The sequence below is a fragment of the Vitis vinifera genome, chromosome 1 (genome assembly GCF_030704535.1).
Source record: "Vitis vinifera cultivar Pinot Noir 40024 chromosome 1, ASM3070453v1".
In the NCBI taxonomy this organism is placed as follows: Eukaryota; Viridiplantae; Streptophyta; class Magnoliopsida; order Vitales; family Vitaceae; genus Vitis; species Vitis vinifera.
Window position 1 is genome coordinate 2,680,064 of NC_081805.1, and position 23,427 is coordinate 2,703,490.

The window sequence follows — 23,427 nt, forward strand, 5'->3', positions numbered from 1 at the left end:
AATTAGTTTTATTTTTATCCATTTAAAAATACATGCACCTTTTTGTAAATAAAATAATTATTTTTTAAAATGACATTTTGCTGGTCAAGTTACTAACATCAATTAACAATTTTTTTTTTACTGTGAGAATTTGAGATCAATAAGAAATTTTAAAAATTTATGTCAACTATCCAAAATTTTATTTAGTTTTATTTATTTAAAAAAAATATTTATATAATACAAGATATAAAACCATTATAAATTAGGGAAGTAGAAAGATTTTAATCTTGGAATTTTTTTTTTAAATGATTTATATCTCATATTATATAGTTAAAAAATTATGTACTTTTTTCAAATTAAAATGATAAATTATTATTTTTTGATAATTTTACTTAATATTATCAAATAAAAGAATATTTTAGGAAATAATTATAAAAGTGTATATATTTTAAAACATTTTTAAATGAATCAAGGTAAAACTAATTTATAAAATTTAATATTATTTTTTTAAAGAGTTTTCATATTAGTGAGTCAAAACCTATTTTTCCCTTAATCAAGTAATTACCAATTTATAAATAATTACATAATTATTTAAATATATGTTATTTAAGTGTTAAAATTTTATTTTCTTTAAGTATTTGATATTTTATCAATACCGTTTTCATTTTTAATTTGATTTAAAGATGTTTCTAAATGTTTATATTTTAGGTTTAATCAAGGATTTATTAATTTCAGACTACCTAAATTTTAATAATATTGTACTTACATCATAAATAACTTTAAAAAAAATATTTTATCATCACCAAATGATTCATATTTGATTACTTAAATTGTTTAGATTTCTTATTGTCTTTTTAAATTCTTTTCCCGTAAATATTATTTGAATTTTTTTATAAGCTTTTAATAAAATGTAAGGCTATCTTGTCAATATTTTTAATATTTTTGTTATTTAATTTATCATATTATAAATTCTTCTTTACTTTTATAGCTAATATCAATAATTGTTTTTCTGTTGAATAATATCAATGCTACTATTTCTAAAATATGAAAATTAATCTACAATTATTACAATCCATAATATTTTTTTTATTTTGCCTCCCTCACCACAATTTCTTAGTCCCCATGGATACTATTTCATGATATAAGTATAATGTGCGGCTTCATTTGATGCAATCTCTCACTTTAGGGTGCATAAAACTTAAATTATTTTTAGAGTTTTTTTTTTTTACTACTAAAATTATATATTAAAACATATTTTTCCTTTAAATATAAAAAGTAAGAGACCAATTTGGTGTATACTGAACTTTCAATGTTTACCGTTGAAAATGTATAGAAAAATCTAAACCGTTGGATGAAGATACAAAAATTGGGAACAAATATAAAATATAAGACTAAAATATAAAATAATATAACTTAAATATATACATGATACAACTTGATTGATATCTTTTTTCAATTTCTATGGATGCCTTTGTTGTAATTGCACCCTAAAAAAAAATTTATATATCAATGTGATTGTGATGGTAAAACATATATAGTTATATTATTAAAATTAATAACAACAATTATATTATTATTACAAAAGGTTTTTATTTTATTTTAAGAAATACTCATTTTTAAATCATTTTCTTTGAATATTGTCTAATATCTTATTTTTTTGAGAAAAATAGTTTTAAATATTATCAAATATTTCTAATCCTTTAAACATAATTGTCCAACTAGCTCCAAATAACCTAGTCTAATTTCACAATTTCTTTACCCTCGAATATGTGAATCAACACATTGTTAGGATGAGCTTTAATAAACTCAAGTAAGAGGCTTGGGGTGGATTACGATATCTTTGGAACCATTGCATCTACTATCTTTTGAATCTTTGATTAAAAAGTTATATTAAAAGGAAAAATATGGTGAAAAGTGTTTAGAATTATTAAGAGTAGTTAGTTTGGTGTTATCAAGTTGTTATTAAGTTGCTGAAAAAGTTGTTAGGGCTATATCTTAATCACTAAAACTTTATTTAAAATATTAGTTTATAATAATTTTTTTTATAGTTGTAATAACAAACCATTATCTAAAAACTTATTTCATTTAGGGATTTCTCTCACATGATGTCAAATTTGAAAAACTCTAGAATAGTACTTCGTAGAACAAAATCGAGTTAAGGTAACTCAATATAAGACTCGACTTTAGAACATTAAGAAAAAATATTTTGGAATGAATGATCTTCTTATAAAGATTCATAGTTTAGTAGATCATTTAGCTCTTGTTGGTTGTGGACGATCATAAAAAAACCACATCGATATTATATTTAAGGTGCTACCCTTAGTGTATGACACATTCATGATGGTAATTAATTCACTGTTAATTCATATATAATAGATGAAGTTGAATCATTGCTTCTTGCATAAAAATATTTACCATTGGGAGATGCATACGTGTAATTTTTTTATTGATTTTATTTTTATAACATAACCCATCAATTATTAACATTATATCTCGATATTTCTTAATATACAAGGGAAAAGAAAATATTTACCATTGAAATATTTTCTTATGATTTTTTATTTTTTATTTTCCAGTTGAATAAAAAAAATTATAAAGGCCTTGGCCATTACCCTTAAGACCCACAGGTTTACAATGACTCATAGTATAGTGGTAGTATATCACGTATAAGTACATGGGTGACTCAACATGAAATAGGGTCCCAAATTTTCAATTACTTGCTTTTTGTATTACATGCTGTGATAGTATTTATCCATTTATATAATTACTTAAATATTTTTCTTACTTTTTGAGATGCATATGTGTTAATTAATATTTTGTAACCAATATTCATGAAAATATATTTTTTCAATAGATAATAGTATATTTGCCTAGGTAGATTTTAAATAAGATTCTAGTAAAGGCAAACATCATTGGTATAGATAATAATTTATAAACAATATATACATTTAAATCTTATATTCTCAATGCTTCATCATATTATTTTTTATTTTTATTTTTTTTGTCCATATTCTTCTTTTATCTTTTATAGGCAAATGTCTATTATCGACCTTCTCGACTTACTAGTGCACACATGAAAGCATGTTCTAATTATGTGCTTTGAGGGCACGTTCATCTTCGTACTCCTAAAATTATGTCACATTCCTTTTTACTCCAAGACCCACATTTTGAAAGTTTCCAGATGCCAACAATTAATTTCTATGGAATATTAACTTTGGATGCTTCTTTCCAGTTATGCTGAATGGTAAATTTCGGCAACATATCAATTCCGGATGCTTTTACTTGGTTGCATCGATTGGTTTCAAATGATAAGACGTCAACTTAAACTGAATAAACAATCTTGACTCCCTATTAAAACAAAGTGAAAATATTAAAAAATGCTCATACATGCAAAATGTATATAATTAACTCCTTAATTATATAGAAACATTTTAAAAGTATAAAAATCCATAAATTCAAAACAAATAATATAAAGAGAATCATTTCAAATGATATATAGTCAATCTCTAACTTAGTACAATATTTTGCTTGAGAATCTATGATAAGATAAGGAGTCTCGATTATAATATCTCGAATCTACTATAGTACAAATATTTGTGAAGGACTTTTGAATTCATAATTAAATTATTGTATCTATAACATTAAGATTTAAGACTAAAGAAAAAAAATCTTATACAAGCCCAGTGACTTGTCCTAAAAGCAAACTTTGAGTGATCTCACATTCCCATTTTATATTCTCTTTCAATAGTGCCTGATCTAAACGGTTGAAACTTCCAACTTCCATCTTAAAAGAGGTTCCATTTCCACATGGGGAACCCTGAAATCATGGCATGAAATGGTGTGGGTGAAGTCATATTCAACCCCCTCTCATTTATTCACATGTCCAATGCTTTGACCCACAACAAGAATTAGAAAATATATTCATTATCTTCACCTATGTTTAGAAGTCAAATTCACACCAAGTTGACCCACCATGGGCACCATAAAAGTCAACTTCGAATTCAATTACGGATATTTCAAAATTAAATCTAGAATACTTTTTATAGTTAATTATATCAATCACCATCCTTGTAAAAATTCTTTCCTATTTAAATATTTTTTTCCTTAATAAAATTTTATTAAAATGGGATTTATTTCGTATAACCTTTATTTTTATTTTTTTAGGAACAGAGAAAATTGGTTTGTAGGAGGAAAGTCAAAAAATTGAAGACGAAAGAGGGACATTTTTTTTGGTGACCCAAAATTATGAAGCAGGGCTCGGTGGGCAGTACGTGTGGGTGCCCCTCCTTCTAGATTTGCAGGCTTTACTTAGGACCACGTTTGCCGTTGATTCTAAAGATTTCCCCAAGGGTATGCTGCCGAGAGAATTCTATGGCCCATACTCCACTTATGGGCCGGATTCCCTGGTCCACCCATATTCACAAAGATTCCCTCTACCTGGGCTTCAATATGAAAACTATTGCGCTGGGTACAAGTCAGGACGCAAAATAGAATTGGAGAAAGTGAGAGGGCAAAATTGCAAAATTGCAAAATTTGTAAAAGATTGACGGGCTTTGTTTATAAGCGTTACAGTATAATTTAGAAGTAGAAAAGATTTAAAAATCGAGGAGGCTGTCTCTCTATGTGTGAGCTGCAAAATATTCCTTCCTGTCCTTCCTGTCAGACGTCGTTTTTAAAATCAAGAAATGAAAGCGGGTTCCCATAGAAGAAGACAACATGTAGGAAGAGAACAAAGCATAGACGAACGCACGTCACGGGTGTATGCTTAGTTGGACAGTAGTCCATGTGTTGCTCCCGTGTCCACATCGCACTATGCGAAAAGGTGACATGGCGTTGAAATCCTGGCACCACGGCTAAATATTTGTCCAAACTCCACTCACATTTCAATTTAGATTTTAGATCGATGTTACATGTCTAATCACTTTTTTTTTTTCATTTTTTTATAATTTTGGCACTTTCCAATAAATTTTTTTATATGAATAAAAAAATTAAAAATTTTAAGAAAATAAAAATAAAAATAAAATTTTTCTATATTTATCCATTATGGGCCATCCCTGTTAGGATGATATTTCGATTTTGCCTTTTTATTCTAATTTTCCTGATACTCATGAATGAAGGGTTGAAATTGAAAAAGAACCAACGCTCTTAATGGTAGAATTGTAATGCTGGCCTGGGGTATCATGGAAGGAGTTCGCTTCTACGCCAGCTCAGTGGCACGTTTATGGAACCCTTTTCCTCAACTGTACTCTTCGCACATTGACTCACTTTGATTTTAAAACTAACCGTCATTAAATCACAGCACCCCTGCATGGCCACCACGCACTGGACTCATTGCACTGCTACATCACCTAGAATCACGGTGACGTATGCCTCTGCTGTGTAGTTAGTCTGATCCCACTCGGGTCACTTCCCCATCATTTTTAGGGTCAGCTCTTGCACTTGGCCCCACTCCTCATTAAATGGGCACAGCCCTTCCTCTTTTCTTGTCGACGTGGCGGGATCCTATTGGATTGGGAAGGGAAATATTGGCGACCAACAATCACAATTCACAACGAGGCCCAGATCGATCCGCATCCAAACGGACCTTCTGAAATTGGGAATGGTCTCAATCGGTCTTCATTTTCCCCGCTAATTTCGCCACTCTCTCTTTCTAGACATTTTTTCTTCTTCTATCTATATTGCCTTTACTCTCTCTGACTCTATGTCCGAAAAGTTGGAGTAAGAACATGTTGGCTTTCGCGGTCTTCTTCTTCATTCTCCCAATCCTCTTCTCGCCATTGTCATCCTCTGAAGTTCAATATCCATTCAGTAAGTCATATTTGATTAGCTTTGTTTAACTAACTTTTTAACTGTAACTAACCGTGGTTTTTTGAGTGCAGATGTTTCTTACAACATTGACTGCGGCGGCTCCACCAATTCCGTCGACCAGTTTAACAGGACTTGGCTCTCCGACCGCAACTACACCGGTGGTTCCACCGGCCTGGTTTCCGAGCCTCTCCACTTCCATCCGCTCCAAGAGAAGACCATCCGATTCTTCCCTCTCTCGTCAGGGAAGAAGAATTGTTATATAGTCAATCTCCCGAATGGACGGTACTACGTGCGCACGTTTACGGTGTACGACAACTATGACGGGAAGTCGCATTCTCCGAGCTTTGACTTGTCAGTGGAGGGAACCCTAGTATTCAGCTGGCGGTCGCCGTGGCCGGAGGAGGTCAGCCAACACGGGGCCTACTCCGATCTTTTCGTATACGTCAACGACGGCGAGGCCGACGTCTGTTTCTACAGCATTGCAACCGATCCTCCGGTAATCGGCTCGCTCGAAATCATCCAGATCGATGCGTACTCTTACGATTCTGCCACAATTGGTACCGATCAGATTCTGGTTAATTATGGACGGTTAACTTGCGGCTCGGACCAATGGGGGCCGGGGTTCAGCAACGATACCGATTTCTTTGGCCGGTCCTGGCAGTCCGATGAAGAATTTCGAGCAAAGAATTCAAATATTAAGCGTTTATTGACTTCGAAAAGTATAGCTAATACGAATAAATTACCTAATTATTTTCCGATGCGATTGTATCAGTCGGCCGTTACGGTTACGGGAAATGGGGCATTAGAGTATGAATTGCAGGTTGATGCGAAATTGGATTACTTGTTGTGGTTTCATTTTGCGGAGATTGATGCGAGTGTAAATGCGGCTGGGAAGAGGGTTTTCGAAGTGGTGATAAATGGGAATAATGTGACTAGGATTGATGTTTATCAGCGGGTTGGGGGTTTTGCTGCAGATAATTGGCATTATGTTGTGAAGAATTTGAGTAATACTCTATTGACTGTGAAGCTTGTGCCTGTTGTTGGTGCTCCTATACTTAGTGGGCTTGAGAATTATGCTCTGATTCCGGCGGATCTTTCAACGGTGCCTGATCAAGGTATATTGACACATGTCCTTCGGGCTTGAGAATTTGATTTCATGTTTTGATCATTTGGCCGTTGCCCTAGGAATGATTAGCATAGAGAAAACAAGAATAGTAGGTACATGACTTTTTCCGTGATTGATTTATTGGCATATAATTGAATAAGTAAATAAACATTGTGCATATTTTGTATTTTTCTAAAAGAACTGTTTTTCTGACTGTTAAAAAAAATGAAAAAGAAACCTGTTGTATTTTTAGAAAATTTTCTCTAAACACATGTCCTTGATTTCTGGAAATGGGAGATACTAATTTTTTGAAAATTTTCATTTGCATTCTTTTTTACAAATGAAACAAAATGATATTGATTGACAAGTTTTGATAAAAATTTTGTTGCTGCTGTCCTCTTCAAAATGCCTAGAAATTTCTATATGTATTTTGTCAATGTGAAACCAATGGGTCCTAATAATGTGGGAAACCCTTTATTTTGCAATGTGATGTGTGGTTTAATTATTGGGCATGTTTCTCCAGTGATTGCTATGAGAGCATTGAAAGAATCTCTTCGTATTCCGGCTAGAATGGGTTGGAATGGTGATCCTTGTGCTCCTACTAATTGGGATGCTTGGGAGGGTGTTACTTGCCATCCCAACAAGAAAGAAACTGCCCTTGTGGTATCTCAAATGTAAGCACTTTCTTCTCTTTAACCATATTTTATCACTAATGTCTGAGAGCGTGGAATACATTTAAATGGTTATTTATAGATATGATTCAGGTAGAAGATTCGAAAACAGTGAAGCTGAAAAGATTTTATATATTAAATCTGATGGTTATATCACTATTCACCTAGCACTTTTTCACTAGAGAAACCTAGTTTACTAGTTCAAGGAAACCTGACAAGTTGCACTTGATCTTTAAACACAATACTTGAACTTAATATGCATCATGAGGTGTCTTATATTACTTCAATTTATTTTTCTTTTCTTTATTTCATTATGATTTTCCCAGCAGTTACATTTCTATTCCTTTTGCATTTTGCTGATTTATGGTTTTATTTATTTATTTATATTTATTTTTAAGTAAGAAATATTTTCATTGCTTTTAAAGAGTTGTATTCTATCATTGACAAGATCTTTTTATAGGAGGATGTAGTATTGCATCTTACTATAATATCACACCATAAGCTGTACTTGTTAGCATCGGCACCATTAGTTAATCACGGTAGTGGTTTTTTTTTTCTTCTCTTCATGTCAGTATCTGTGTGTTTGCTTTTTTTTTTTTCCTTCTTTCTTTACTTTATTGTCTCCAAGATTACATGCCATGCCATAATACTTATGTATATTTACTTTTACAGAGATCTGGGAAGTCAAGGCTTGAAGGGTTTTATTAGTGATCAAATTGGACATTTGTCAAATTTAGTAAGCTTGTAAGTATCTCAATTAACTTCTTGTCCATTTACTGTTTTTCATCGAGCATATAACTTATGCATACTGAGAAAAGAGTTGCTTTTGTTTTGTGATAGGAAATAATGTGTCTTATGATATAATACTTACAAACCAAACAAAAGTGTTGGGGTGCAAGAATGTTACTCTTAAGCCCTGGGATGGGTCGCCCGAATGATAGCTCTTAGAATAGGTTTACAGGGTGTGATGTCGAGTGCCATAAAAGGTTTGACCAACCCTCATTGGACAACAATTAGTTTTCAGATGAGATGGTCAAAGCCACTTCCAACAAGTGGGTATCAAAGCCAAGGGTCATGAGTTTGAATCATGGGAGTTTCATGTTGGGGGATGGATTATTGGGATATAACAATGCCACTTAAACTTGGGGATGGGTCACCTAAATTATGTCTCTTAGAATAGGCCCAGCCTATGAGGTATAAAATTGGATCACTTGAATGATGACTTTTAGAATAGGCTCACAAGGTGTGATAATGAGTCACCTAAAAGACGGCTCTTAGAATAGGCCCACAAGATGTGATGTCAAATGCCATAAGGTTTGACCTACCATTGAATACCAATTAGTTTTCAGATGAGATGGTCAAGTCCGATCTAACAAAAAATTTGATCTACCCTAATTGAACACCAATTGGTTTTTAAATGAGATGCTCAAAACCCGATCCAAAAAAAAGTATGTTGTTCTAGATGCTTTTATAATTTTGTAGCTGATGTATGCATATGTTTAGCACGACTCCATTGCTAGCAATTGGAGAGGCACTTGAATGATGGCTCTTAGATTATGCCTGCAGGATGTGATGTCAAACGCCATAGTGATTGATGTATGCTTATGTTAATGCCTCCTAGAATACACCCACAGGTTGTGATGTCAAATGCCATAAGGTTTGACCTACTCTTTTGAACACTGGTTGGTTTTCAAATGAGATGGTCAAAGTTTGATCTAACAAAAAGTATGTTGTTCTAGATGCAGTTGGTGGGGCACTTCCATCACATGTTGATACCCCACATCACATGTTGATACCCCATGTTATCCCTGCCTGTTGATACTTCTAAATGGACATTCCCAATCTATCTGAATTATTGCTACCTCTAACTGCAAGGGAACACATTTGCTTCTCTCTCTATTCTTCATTTTTGGTTGCATGGTCTTTTCTTGAGTAGATAAACCTTTTGTTTTCTCTTTTTTGCTTTCGGTTATCTTCATAGAAAAGAAGGGAAAAACACTCAATACATAAGGAGTTTAGCAAAGACCTGAGATGAAAGTACCTTAATGCAACCAGTACCTCACTATCTTAATCGGTACAAAAAAGCTTAAAAAATTTTCCTTTTTCTTTTTTAATTAAGAGGAAAGAAAGGCCTTCTTCCCCTCCATAATTAGCCCAAAAATACAAGGATTTTATCATCACTAACTTCAAGTTCCCCATGGGGAGCCTCAGCTGCGTAGAGATTTGATGTTTCTACTCCTGCACAGAACCAAAAAGATGTGGAGGGATTATCTTTATATCTTTGCTCAATTAGGGATATTCATCTCATTTTGCTATTCTATATGAATGTCTATCATTGACCATAGTATGCCCCAACTTAATCCAAATAAAGAGATGTGTAATTCTATAGCGCCTAAGCCAGCAAAATATGAAGATGGTTGATGGTCATATCGGAAATATATGGAAACTACTAATGGTCATTTTTCTGTATTTTAAAGAGTTCCATATTAATATTAATTTTCATTTGTATTATTATTTTTATTTAATTTGTTGATTTTAAGTTGATTTTTTTTTTGTTCGTTGTATTAAAGGTCTATTTACTCAATTTATATTTGTGGTGTATATTCATGTTAATATGTTCTTTTATGGATTGGTTTAACCATTTAGAAATGTCATTTTTTTTTTCTTACAGAAACCTGAGTTCCAATTTTTTGGAAGGTACTCTACCATCTGGGCTTGGTCAAGAGTCTCTTGCAAGATTGTAAGTATTGCAGGTTTCTAATAGCACATACCTTTGGTCCAATTTCTATATTATTTTATTTATATTGGAATCTCCATTGACTTCTTGTTGGATGGTTTTCATTGAGGATCACTTTTCATTTCTTAATTAAAAAAGTTTACATACTTTTTGCAATTTTACTTAAGCTTTAAAATCGCTTTTTCTCTTCAAAATAATTGTTCCATGGTCACAGTTCTATTGAAACAAACACACTGTCACATGCACAAACGAACATTTCAAATCTGCGTCAAATAGCTTGATTTTTGGTTATAGAGGGACATTTCATTTTTGTAGGTTGCTCTGGTTCTATTGTTCTTCCTTTAATCCTATTTTGCTTTAGGGGCATAGATTTCTTGATTTTGAAACTTATTCAAACTTTAGGTAGTTAAAAAAATTGGATGTCGTATTTCCAAGATTCAATTTCATATTTAAATGAACCTTGTAATTGTAAGAAAGTAGGCTTTTTATCTATGGACCTAGCAAAAAAATAAATGAAAAAAATGGCTCTAATATTCTACAACTAACAACTCATTTATTTTCAAACCAACCCAATTACCATCTTGTTGAATATAATGTATGTATAGTATACTATCTTTCCGTGTTAATATAGGTCACATGTATGGTAGTTAGGACTCCTAGCCTTGTATATATATATCTCTCAATTGTAAGTAGAGATTAGATGAATGAAAATAAGGTTTTTCTCCTTTTTCTCTCTCTCTCTCTCAACATGGTATCAGAGCCAAAGGAGAAAACCTAATTTTTTTTTTCGGTTTAGCCGTGTACTCAATTCCGGCGAACCGCCCAGTGACCGTGTTTCACTCCGGTCCCCTCATTCCCTTCCCGAACCACCCCGGACAACCTCATCGCCGTCGGATCTCTCCCACGCCGGCAACCCTTTCCGGCGAATTTTTCCGGCGACCTCTTTTCCGGGCACCGACCACATATTCGGAACCGCCGGAGGCTGATCTACACGCCAGTGGAAACCCCACCGGCAACTGGAGTCTCACGCGCCCCTACGCGCCGATCTTCCCCGTCGGACTATCACCCACGCGCCGGCGCGTGACGGCGCGTGGCTCACTTTCCGGCCATGTCCGACACCTCTCCAGGCTCGTCCGGCGCCGTCTTGGCCTTCTAGCCCTCCGGCAGTCCTCCACGAGCCCTGCATCTCCACTTTTTTTCCTGTTTTTGGCTTTCTTGCCATTCCGACCACATCTGACAGGGCTTCCTCTCCATCTCCGAGGCTTGGGTGCTGCTTCTCTTCCTCTCTAGGGCTCTCTTCGATCCAAATACGTGAATATGACCACCAAAAATCAGATCTTTACCTCTGTTCTCTCTGGATCTCCTCTGATTACCTCAGAGAAATTGGTTGGCAGTGAGAATTATCTCTCCTGGTCTGTCTCTGTTGAACTTTGGTTTATGGGTCAAGGATATGAAGATCACTTGGTTACCCAGGAGGCAGATATCCCTGAGGTTGACCGCGTACAGTGGAGGAAGATAGATGCCCAGTTATGTAGTGTATTATGGCAATCGGTTGATCCCCGGATTCTTCTTCATCTTCAGGCCTATAAAACTTGTTTTAAATTTTGGACTCAGGCCAAAGGATTATACACGAATGATATCCAGCGTCTCTATAAGGTGGCTTCTGCTATTGTCCATCTCAGCCAACAAGACTTGGATCTATCTACTTATATTGGTCAGATTGCCTTTCTTAAGGAGCAGTTCTTGACTATGATGCCTCTTACTCCTGATGTTGGGGCTCAACAAACGCAGCTTGACAAGTTCTTCATGGTCCTTACTCTTATTGGCCTCCGTCCAGATCTTGAGCCTATTCGTGATCAGATTCTTGGTAGTTCATCAGTTTCGTCCTTGGATGACGTGTTTGCTCGCCTCCTCCGTCTCTCGTCCACTCAGACTTTACCATCTGATAGCGCTTCAGATTCTGCTGTGTTGGTTTCTCAAACTACCTCTCGAGGAGGACGCAGTGGTACCCGAGGTCGAGGCCAACGTCCTCATTGCACCTATTGCAATAAACTTGGCCACACTCGCGATCGTTGCTATCAGTTACATGGAAGACCTCCTCGCACTGCCCATATGGCCCAGTCCTCTGATTCTCCGCTGCCTCAGCTTCCGAGCTCCTCCGCATCTCAGACATCTCAGGCTTCTATTGCCTCTGTTGCCCAGCCTGGTAATGCCTCTGCTTGCCTTACCCACACATCTTCTCTTGGACCCTGGATTCTAGATTCTGGAGCATCTGATCACCTATCTGGTAATAAGGATCTTTTCTCCTCTATCACTACTACCTCTGATTTACCTACTGTTACCTTAGCTAATGGTTCTCAAACTGTGGCTAAAGGTATTGGTTTGGCCCTTCCTCTACCTTCTCTACCTCTCACTTCTGTCCTTTATACTCCTGAATGTCCTTTTAATCTTATTTCCATCAGCAAAATCACTCGTACTCTTAATTGCTCTATTACCTTTTCTGATAAATTTGTGACCTTGCAGGACCGGAGTACGGGGAAGACGATTGGCATAGGACGTGAGTCTCAAGGCCTCTATCACCTCACCTCAGATTCATCTCCTGCAGTTTGCATTTCCACTGATGCTCCTCTCCTCATTCACAATCGTCTGGGCCACCCTAGTCTCTCCAAGTTCCAGAAGATGGTTCCTCGTTTTTCCACTTTGTCGTCGCTTCCGTGTGAGTCATGTCAGCTTGGGAAACATACTCGTGTCTCGTTCCCAAAGCGTTTGAATAATCGGGCAAAGTCTCCTTTTGAGCTTGTCCACACTGATGTTTGGGGTCCTTGTCGGACTGCGTCTACTTTAGGATTTCAGTATTTTGTCACTTTCATTGATGACTATTCTCGATGTACTTGGTTATTTTTAATGAAAAATCGAGCTGAGTTATTCTCTATTTTCCAGAAATTTTATATTGAAATCCAAACCCAGTTCAATATTTCTATTCGTGTGTTACGCAGTGACAATGCCAGGGAATATTTTTCAGCCCAATTTACTTCGTTTATGTCTCATCATGGGATTCTTCATCAGTCTTCTTGTGCTCATACTCCTCAACAAAATGGGGTAGCTGAACGCAAGAATCGACATCTTGTTGAGACAGCTCGTACTCTCCTCCTCCATAGTCACGTTCCTTTTCGTTTTTGGGGGGACGCTGTTCTTACCGCTTGTTATTTGATTAATCGTATGCCCTCCTCTGTCTTACACGATCAGATTCCTCACTCCCTTCTTTTCCCTGACCAACCACTTTATTTCCTTCCTCCTCGTGTCTTTGGTTGTACTTGCTTTGTTCATATTCTCACTCCTGGACAGGACAAGCTTTCCGCCAAAGCCATGAAGTGCCTCTTCTTGGGATATTCCAGACTTCAGAAGGGTTATCGTTGTTATTCCCTTGAGACTCATCGGTACTTTATCTCCGCTGATGTCACCTTCTTTGAGGACTCACCATTCTTTTCCACCACTTCTGAGTCTCTTCCTGTTTCTGAAGTCTTGCCCATTCCCATTGTCTCCCCACCTGAAGCTATGCCCCCTCGACCACTTCAGGTTTATCATCGTCGCCCGGGTCTCGTTGCTCCTCTCCCTTTACCTGAGGCACCTGCTGACTCACTTCCTATCCCTTCGGCTTCACCTGCCCCGGCTCTGCCTTCTCCTAATGACTTACCCATTGCTGTTCGGAAAGGTACTCGCTCTACTCGTAACCCTCATCCTATTTACAATTTTTTGAGTTATCATCGATTATCTTCACCCTATTCTGCTTTTGTTTCTGCTATATCCTCTGTTTCTCTTCCCAAGAGCACCCATGAAGCTCTTTCCCATCCAGGCTGGCGACAGGCAATGGTGGATGAAATGGCTGCTCTGCACTCTAATGGCACTTGGGATCTTGTTGTTTTACCCCCTGGTAAATCTACAGTTGGTTGTCGTTGGGTCTATGCAGTTAAGGTTGGTCCTGATGGTCAGGTTGATCGCCTTAAGGCCCGCTTAGTTGCTAAAGGCTATACTCAAGTTTATGGTTCTGATTATGGTGACACATTCTCCCCTGTTGTCAAGATTGCTTCTGTCCGCTTGCTTCTCTCCATGGCTGCTATGTGCTCTTGGCCTCTTTATCAGCTGGATATTAAAAATGCCTTCCTTCATGGTGATCTTGCCGAGGAAGTTTATATGGAGCAACCTCCTGGTTTTGTTGCTCAGGGGGAGTCTGGTTTAGTGTGTAGGTTACGCCGTTCTCTATATGGCTTGAAACAATCTCCTCGAGCATGGTTTAGTCGTTTTAGTTCTGTTGTTCAAGAGTTTGGCATGCTTCGCAGTACAGCAGACCATTCAGTTTTTTATCATCATAACTCCTTGGGGCAGTGTATTTATCTGGTTGTTTATGTGGACGACATCGTCATTACAGGCAGTGATCAGGATGGTATACAGAAACTAAAGCAACATCTTTTTACCCACTTTCAGACCAAAGACTTGGGGAAACTCAAGTATTTCTTGGGAATTGAGATAGCTCAATCCAGTTCTGGTGTGGTCCTTTCTCAAAGGAAGTATGCTTTAGACATCCTGGAAGAAACCGGTATGTTAGACTGTAAACCGGTAGACACACCTATGGATCCGAATGTCAAACTTGTACCAGGACAGGGGGAACCTTTAGGAGACCCTGGGAGATATCGACGGCTCGTAGGTAAATTGAACTATCTCACCATTACTCGTCCAGACATTTCTTTTCCTGTGAGTGTTGTTAGTCAATTCCTACAGTCACCATGTGATAGCCATTGGGATGCCGTAATCCGTATTCTTCGATATATCAAAAGTACACCAGGCCAAGGTGTATTGTACGAGAACAGAGGTCATACTCAAGTTGTTGGTTACACAGATGCAGATTGGGCTGGCTCACCCACAGATAGACGTTCTACTTCAGGGTACTGTGTTTTTATTGGAGGTAATCTAATATCTTGGAAGAGTAAGAAACAAGATGTAGTGGCCAGATCTAGCGCTGAAGCCGAGTATCGAGCTATGGCTTTGGCAACATGTGAACTCATATGGTTGAGACATCTTCTTCAGGAGTTGCGATTTGGAAAGGATGAACAGATGAAACTCATCTGTGATAACCAGGCCGCATTACATATTGCATCCAATCCAGTCTTTCATGAAAGGACCAAGCATATTGAAGTTGACTGTCATTTCATTAGAGAGAAGATCGCATCAGGATGTGTTGCTACAAGTTTTGTCAATTCAAATGATCAACTAGCAGACATCTTCACTAAATCTCTCAGAGGTCCTAGGATTAAATATATTTGTAACAAGCTTGGTGCATATGACGTATATGCTCCAGCTTGAGGGGGAGTGTTGAATATAATGTATGTATAGTATACTATCTTTCCGTGTTTAATATAGGTCACATGTATGGTAGTTAGGACTCCTAGCCTTGTATATATATATCTCTCAATTGTAAGTAGAGATTAGATGAATGAAAATAAGGTTTTTCTCCTTTTTCTCTCTCTCTCTCTCAACACATCTATTATTTGATTGACTGATACTTTAAATTGGAATGATAAATGAATTGTCAATTTGTTTCCTCTTTGTTTGGGGCTTTAGCTTATTTCACTCTATTCCTGGTCTGCTGGACACCACCATGAGATCTCTATGGTTTTCTTATTGTCCTTTTTTTGTTTATATAGGTGTTTTTTTTTTCTTTCTTTCTTTTTTTGGTCCTCATTGGGACTTGAACCTGGAGCCTCCCACAAGTCCACCCCAGGCCTTTACCAGTTGAGTGAAGCCTCAAGGGCTTAATGATTTTTCTTATTGCCTTTGCAGGGATTTGTCAAATAATCAGTTAACTGGGTCCATACCAGAAAGTCTAGCTTCTTCAAATCTGCAGCTTGTGTAAGTGATATGCTTGTACCTGTTAGTGCTCCTTTGGTTTCTTAGTTCCATATTTGGATAAAATAGGGATCTCCACCATGGTGTATGCTTTTATATACTCTACCAGCAGGATTTCCATCAAGAGCTGAATCACTGCATAAACTAGACTAGTTGGGGTTATTGCAGTCAGAAGTTCATGTATAACAGTAACTACCGAAAAATAAGTAAATAAAAAGACAGATATACCATCACTCATTGATTCATTTCTGGCTGATTCTCTGCTGACATTCTCTCAAGTTTTCCACTTGTATTGAAAATAAAAACTGTTGACCATCCAGATGGAAAAAAAGGAATGAGCTATCTAATTTAACCCTGAAGAGGCTGGATAAAGGGCATGCTTTACAATTAAGTAAAGCATTGCATATTAATTGAACATAAATATTTTTAGATTATCTTTTCTTTTTTCATTTCATATATTGATTCTGTTTTGTTAATATATTTTTTTCTCCTATATCAGGCTATTGAATGATAATTTATTGGAAGGGAAGGTACCAGACAAAATTTTTTCAGTCGGTGTACATGGTGGATCTATTGAGTACGTCGTACTTTAATTTTGCTGGCTTTAGTTAGTCTTTGTTTAGTTTTTTTATTCAAGGCTTTCGGGGAAAAAACTCTGTTGCTTGTATTATTCTCTTCTGTTGCCTACTGCTAGTCTGATGAGTAGCTATAAAAGATCTGATGGTTTACATTTGGAAGCCTGGCTTAGAAATTCAATATTTGATTTTTTTCATTTTGCAGATCACATGGCTTATAACTAATAATGGCAAAACTTAGGGAACATTAATTTATATTTAGAAAGTTAATTTTCTTCAAGTAGGAATTCAACAAGTTACTTTTACTGAACTTTGAAATGCTTTGAACCAAAGTTGTGGAAACTTCTTACCAATGCCATTATAGTAGTTAAACATGTATTATTAAACATGACCTCATGAAATTCAAATCAAATCATCGTTCAAATCATAAAATGGGGGTGGGTGGGGGCGCTGGGGGTTGATATTGTAAATACAATTTTTGTAAATATTACATAAATAAAGACTCTGGTTGGAAGGAAGGTCTACATCAAACTTTGCTGTTAGAACTTTTCTGTGATCCTTATTTATAATCTTCCTCAAAAATTGATTTACTAGAAGTCATTCATGTCGATTCGTTCCAATGCTTTGGCTCCTTATAGTTTATTGACAGCCCTCCACACTCTTCTGAAAAAGGTCTTTCCAGCCATGCCTCCCTTTCTAAAAGGTAAGCAATCACAGTGCATCCACCTATCCCCATTTCTTGCCCCCATTTCTTACACTGGATATTTGCTAGAATGCCACACTTTGTCCCCCATCACCTTTTTTGCCTCTGGAATTACCCCCTCCACTTCCAATCTTGACATGTGGTCTACTATTTTCCCTGCATTGGATCTTCTTTCTTCACCATGTTATTGACATCTTGAGTGATCTTTCTAGGATGCTTCAATTTACCTCTGGCCTTCACTTTGTTATCCATGTCAACCTGAAAATGAAGGTTTCACACTTTCTTGCAGTCTACTTTTAAGCCTCACTTACCAGGTGTTGTTTCCTCTTGTCAATTCTACCAAATTATCAGTGCTGCATTATTCTATCCTCCTTCAAAACCTTTGTGGTTTTTTTATTTTATTGTATTTTCTTTTTTCTTTTTTCCAAAAGTAATATTTCAAAACATAAAATGTAAGGTTCCTGATTACTATTTAACTTTCTCTAGATAATGATTGTTCTCTAGGAAAATATTCTCAAAGTTGTGTCTCCCAACATAAGCTACACTTTCAATAAGGTTAATGCATGGTTTATAATTGGCTTTGAAAATGCTTGCTAAAAAATTTGTATGCAATTTTATTATTGTATGTAGGGAGGAGAAATCTATCAAAGCTTTTCTGAATATGTATTTTTTGGTTATTTGTTCATGTAAATCTATCATCAGAGAGATGAATCCATCAAAGAAAACCTTAATAAATGCTAGGGTTGCAACTTGGGCGTGTTGGTCAGGTTGATGGCTAACCCGAACCCAACCCGAATTTAGAAACAATCAATCCAACCCTACCTCTAACCCAATGTATTTAACCCAAGCCCAGCTCAATCTCATTTTTCTGTACTCGGATTGAATTTGGTTGGGTTAAACTTGGCTTGGTTGAATTAGATTTGGATTAGTCGAGTTGATTGGGTTACATTATTCAAAATCAATCCCTAGTGTTTTTTAGAGAACTTTTTTTATTTATTTATACCAAAATTTAAATAGTAAACAAGACAATTTCAAAATAGCAACAAAAAAAATAAAAATAAACTTATATATCTTTCTAAAAAAGTGAAAAAGAATATAATATAATTTGATGCTTTTCTTAAAAATCTAAAAAGAAAATAAATATTATTAGACAAGATAATAAATATTATAAATCTTATAAAAACATTAAATCAAGTTAGGCTTAGGTTATTGAACCTTGGCCTGAGCCCAATCCAAATTGAGTTTGGATTGAAAAAACTTAACACAAACTCAACCCAAGTATTGAAACTATTTTGTCCAAGCCCACCCAAATTTCGGGTTGGGTTAGGGTTGAGTCGGGCCAACTCACCCAAGTTGCACCTCTAATAAATGCTGAAATGTTGTGCATCCCTTTTTGTCATATTTCTTCTCTTTTTCTTTTCCCTCATGGGGACCAAGACACTCATATTTTTCTAACCTCAAATTAGTCCTCTGCTGACACCTTTCTTGTTTCATGTAGCCACTAGCTACCAGAAACTTCCAATTCTTGGTCATCTTCTATATTTCTTAATTTAATCAATATTAAAAAAATTAGTTATTGCCACATCATCCCTCTCTACCCTTCCTTCTAACATCAATTACATTTTACCTTCTATCTAAATATCAATCAAACCCAGTCTTCTCTTATCAAAACCAATAAATCTCCAATTTTCCTTTTTCCCTGTAAAATTTGACTCTATTAATAATAATGCCTTATTTTTCTGAGATCTTGAAGGCTTCTAAATCTACACAATATTTTCCTTTCCATTTACTTTTTTCTTAGAGTTAAGCATCCTAGGATCATGACTAATGGTGGGAAAGAATGGTTTGCCTCCCTATATTCCTTATTTCTGAATCCTGATTGTTTATGTTTCTCACTCTAGATCCTATGTTATTCCTGCTGAACTGCTTCTCAGTGTCAAGACCTTGGAAACCCAGCCAGCTATTGAAACTTGTGATTCTGTGGAGGGACCTAATTTGAAATGTCTTTCTTGTTGTCCTATCATTCCCTCATAGACAACATTCTCCATTTACATTTGAACCCAGTGATCTATAAAATTAACTTGAAAATGGATTTTCTAATTTATATATAGTGAAACTGAAACACCTTTCCATACTAAAGGGCATTATTTAGAAAATGTATGAAAGTTTGGCCTGAATACTTTGTAGACACATCATGGTTGTTTGTAAACAAATCCAAATGGGGTTAACATAAGCATTATAGTAGTAGTACTATGGAAAAAAGTCTGCGACTATATAAAAATGACAATCATGATCAACATGTGTTATATCTTCTGCAATGCTAGAGGCAGTGCAAATGGTATCAATTAAGGAATGAATGCAGTATCATTTTATCTGCACCTGATGCTACTGTAGCAATATCGGTTCTTCTATAAATCTTTTGAAAGCACAGTTTTTTTCATTGTCATTTCTCTTTATTAATGAGCTCAATTTTTCATGACCAGTCTCTCTGGTAACAAAGGCTTGTGTGGTGTTTCACCTCTGCCATCATGTCCTTTGTTCTGGGACCATGGCAGCTTATCCACTGGTGGTAAAATTGGAATCGGCATAGCATGTTCGGTTATCTTTTGTGTGCTTCTATTGGTGATATACATATTCTGCATCAGGAGAGGGAATGATGATTATGACTTTGGTCTACCCCAAGATTTAATGTGTAAGTTTTATCTCAAGGGAATACAGACCATCTTCTGTCTTCTGGTTCTATTTGCTGCATTTGCTTGTATTTGTGTGCTGTCATTTAATCTTCCCTATTATCTGATACAGATGTTGTTAACCTTAGGCTTTTAATCAGGTAATTCTTCACAAGAGTAGAAAACATCCTTATATTAAATATATGAAGACTAAGGCTATGTTTAGTTCCCAGAAAATTTAAGGAAAAATGCCAAGGAAAGAAAATTAAATGAAAAGTAGAAGGAAAGAAAAAAGTGAAGGAAATAAAAAATAAATTTGAAGTCAGTAAATTATTTTTATGTGCTACTTCAAACTTATTTAACTTATTTTAATTTTTATGCATAAAGATTAAATAATTCGAAAATACATAAATTTCTACCAAATTTTAATTATATTTTATTTTCTTTCGTATTTTCCATAGTAAAACCAAACATGAAAAGATAATTTTCCTTACCATTTTTTGTTTGTTCCTTAGTACTTTCTTGGGAATCAAACATAGCAGCATTTTCTTTTAAACTTCTGGAGTATGTGATGATAACTGCTTTAATGGCTTTGGCACTTAAGCTGAGTTGAAGAAATCAACTTGAAGAATCCAAAGAATGAAAATAGTTCTCTGAAGATTGGATAAATTCATTCAGGCAGACACACACCAAAGTAATCATTTTCTGAATCAAGTTGCAATTATGAAAAAAACACAAATATGGCACCAATTAACTTGATTTTGTTCCTCAACTTGCTTGAATACTAATACTCTCCCAATTTCTGAACTGCAAATAATATAGTATGATAGATTTAAGGTGAACTTTGAACCCACAAAACTTAAAATGTAAAATACGCTAAAACCCAGAGTTGGAAACTATTATGGACCTCTAAATAGGCTACAACACACCACATTGCAAATATTCTCATTTTGTATCACTAGCACTCTTCCTCTGCATCCAAGTCATTTTCATTAGTGATACACTTGATTAAAGTTCTTCGGGAAAAAATTGTGTGAAATTTTTACCCTTTGCTGTAAAAGCTGGAATTCCTGGATATAGTAATACATAAAAGAACATTGAAATATAAAATCTGAAGTTTCCTTCGTGTATAGATCTTCATTTGGTACAGTAGCAGTGCATTGATTGAATTCTGAAGCTTTCAACCCAGTATTCATTTAGCAAACATAAATTAAAATCAGCTTCCATAATCCTCAGGTTCTCTGTTGATTTGGAAGCATCTGTTCAGACTTCGATGACCACCTTGGTACCCATGAATGTTGTAGTTTTGTACACAACATCACCTAAGAAACAATGCTAACTATGCTGTCGTTGTCCAGAACTACTTCCACCTTGTCTTTCTCGTCTCCATCTGATGAAGCCCCAAAAAATCTTGTACTTTAAAATTGCATCATTGCTTTACAAGACATCCCTTATGGTCTTATATCTGGGGTGTGCTTCCTGATTGGTCCCCTCCATCTACTTCTATTTATATAGATAATGACATTCTGCATGATAAGATAGAATCAAATATATATTTGGTAAGGTGTCTTAATTAGCTAGCTGAGACCTAGTGAAGTTAAAATGTTTTATCTTTTAAATTTCATTTTTTTAGTTTCTTTAAATAATTAAAAGTAAATTTAATTTAATATATTTAATTGGAAAACAGAATAGCAAACATGCATGTGACAGGGATTTTATTAGGTTGGAATGATTAGTCTGTTAAGCACCCAAAAGCTGAGGATGATATGGGTCCATAAATGGAGCAACATTAGCTGTTAGATTACTTAGTTTTAAGTGCCAGCTTTTGTTTTTTAATTGAACAGGATTCACTCACATTCTAAGATAATCGAACATTGTGCCTAGTCACTCCATTGAGACTTACGATTACTCTCTTTGTTCTTTTTATTTTTTATTTTTTATTTTCAGCACTAGCTGCAAAGAGAAACAAGTATCAGAGACAGAAGTCCTTAATGCTCCTTGAAATGGAGAGCCAACATGCAAAAGGATTCCCATCTACTTTGAATCTGCGATCAGAGTCTTCTTGAAAAGGAGAATAATGATTTTGATAGTCCTTAGATCACAAAGATGGTGTAGAGAGAGGCCATGAACCGCAACAATACAAAACATTCAGATACACAATGAGTGGCAACACTGCTTTATAACGATATGACTTCATGGGTTTGGCTTTTTCAGCAATTCATCCCTGAATGGGGTCTTGGTAAGCCACACTGTCTGTAAAATGCAATGTACCTTTCTGGGTTCTTGAATGAACCAAAAAAGTCATATGTTCCCCAATGTATCATACCAAAATTTTCAGCATTTGATGAATATATGATCAGAATCTGAGTTTCAATGCATGTAAATGACAGACATATTTATATCTAGTGGGCCCAGATCCATTATCCCTCTGTTTCGTTGATCCTTATCTCAATTCCATGCACAGATTGGTGGAACTCTGGATTATAGATAAGTTTACAAGCTCTCCACTGTATTTCTTTAGTTAACAGTACATTTTTGGAATGCCATTGATGGCCTCTGTCGTAATAAGTGGAAGACCCATCTCCACTGCCGTAGTCCTTAGCTTAGCTACATGTGCTTGTTTGTAACCTCTTTTACATGTGCACATGTTGATACATAAATAAAAGAATAGATGGCAGAAACACGAAAATATTCAGTGTATGTTTCTTTCCTTTTTGTGGAGGTGAACTCATGCTTTTGCAGACTGGATTTGGATTTGAAATCACTACCATACTAGTTTGGAATATGCTTAACCTATTCCTCTTTAGGTGCTTCCCCTCATATTGGTATATGAAACTGAGAAACACTGTGTGACACTTGCGCTTTATGGAAACTGAAAAATACTGATGCATTTATGTTTCGGAATTCAACACATTTGGATCCAGATTCATACTTGATTAAACTTTAAACCCAATAAATATATTTTCAGTAGTTTGACAAACATGCAAGGTCAAAATGATTGCATTTTCCCATTTAATGCACACGGCAGCCAAACAAGGACTAGGGCATGCATTTCTGTGGCTCGGTCTGCTAGAAAATTCCTACTCAGACCCTTCACGGAAACACCCACTTAAAGACTATCATTAATTTCAAGCCTAATCTTGGAATCTCGCATGGTTTCCCATTTGGTTTTCTGAAATGTCAGAAGGTTTTAAACAGGTGAGACTTTGAAGATTACCATCAGAACCCCACACCCACGTTAATTTTATTAATATTTTTAGTCTGCTTTCTTCATGGTCA

At 35.7% G+C, this 23,427-nt stretch overlaps 1 protein-coding gene across 1 annotated transcript; it reads left to right on the forward strand.

Moving 5' to 3' along the window:
• Nucleotides 1–5,537: 5,537 nt before the first annotated feature.
• On the forward strand, nucleotides 5,538–22,588 carry LOC100267996 (Di-glucose binding protein with Leucine-rich repeat domain-like). Its single transcript, XM_002281632.5, has 9 exons — nucleotides 5,538–5,787; nucleotides 5,859–6,902; nucleotides 7,416–7,566; nucleotides 8,236–8,307; nucleotides 10,235–10,303; nucleotides 16,136–16,204; nucleotides 16,701–16,778; nucleotides 19,963–20,171; nucleotides 22,096–22,588. The coding sequence occupies exons 1-9, from the start codon at nucleotides 5,706–5,708 to the stop codon at nucleotides 22,212–22,214; spliced, it is 1,893 nt and encodes a 630-aa protein (XP_002281668.1). The 5' UTR covers nucleotides 5,538–5,705; the 3' UTR covers nucleotides 22,215–22,588.
• The last annotated feature ends 839 nt before the right edge of the window (nucleotides 22,589–23,427 follow it).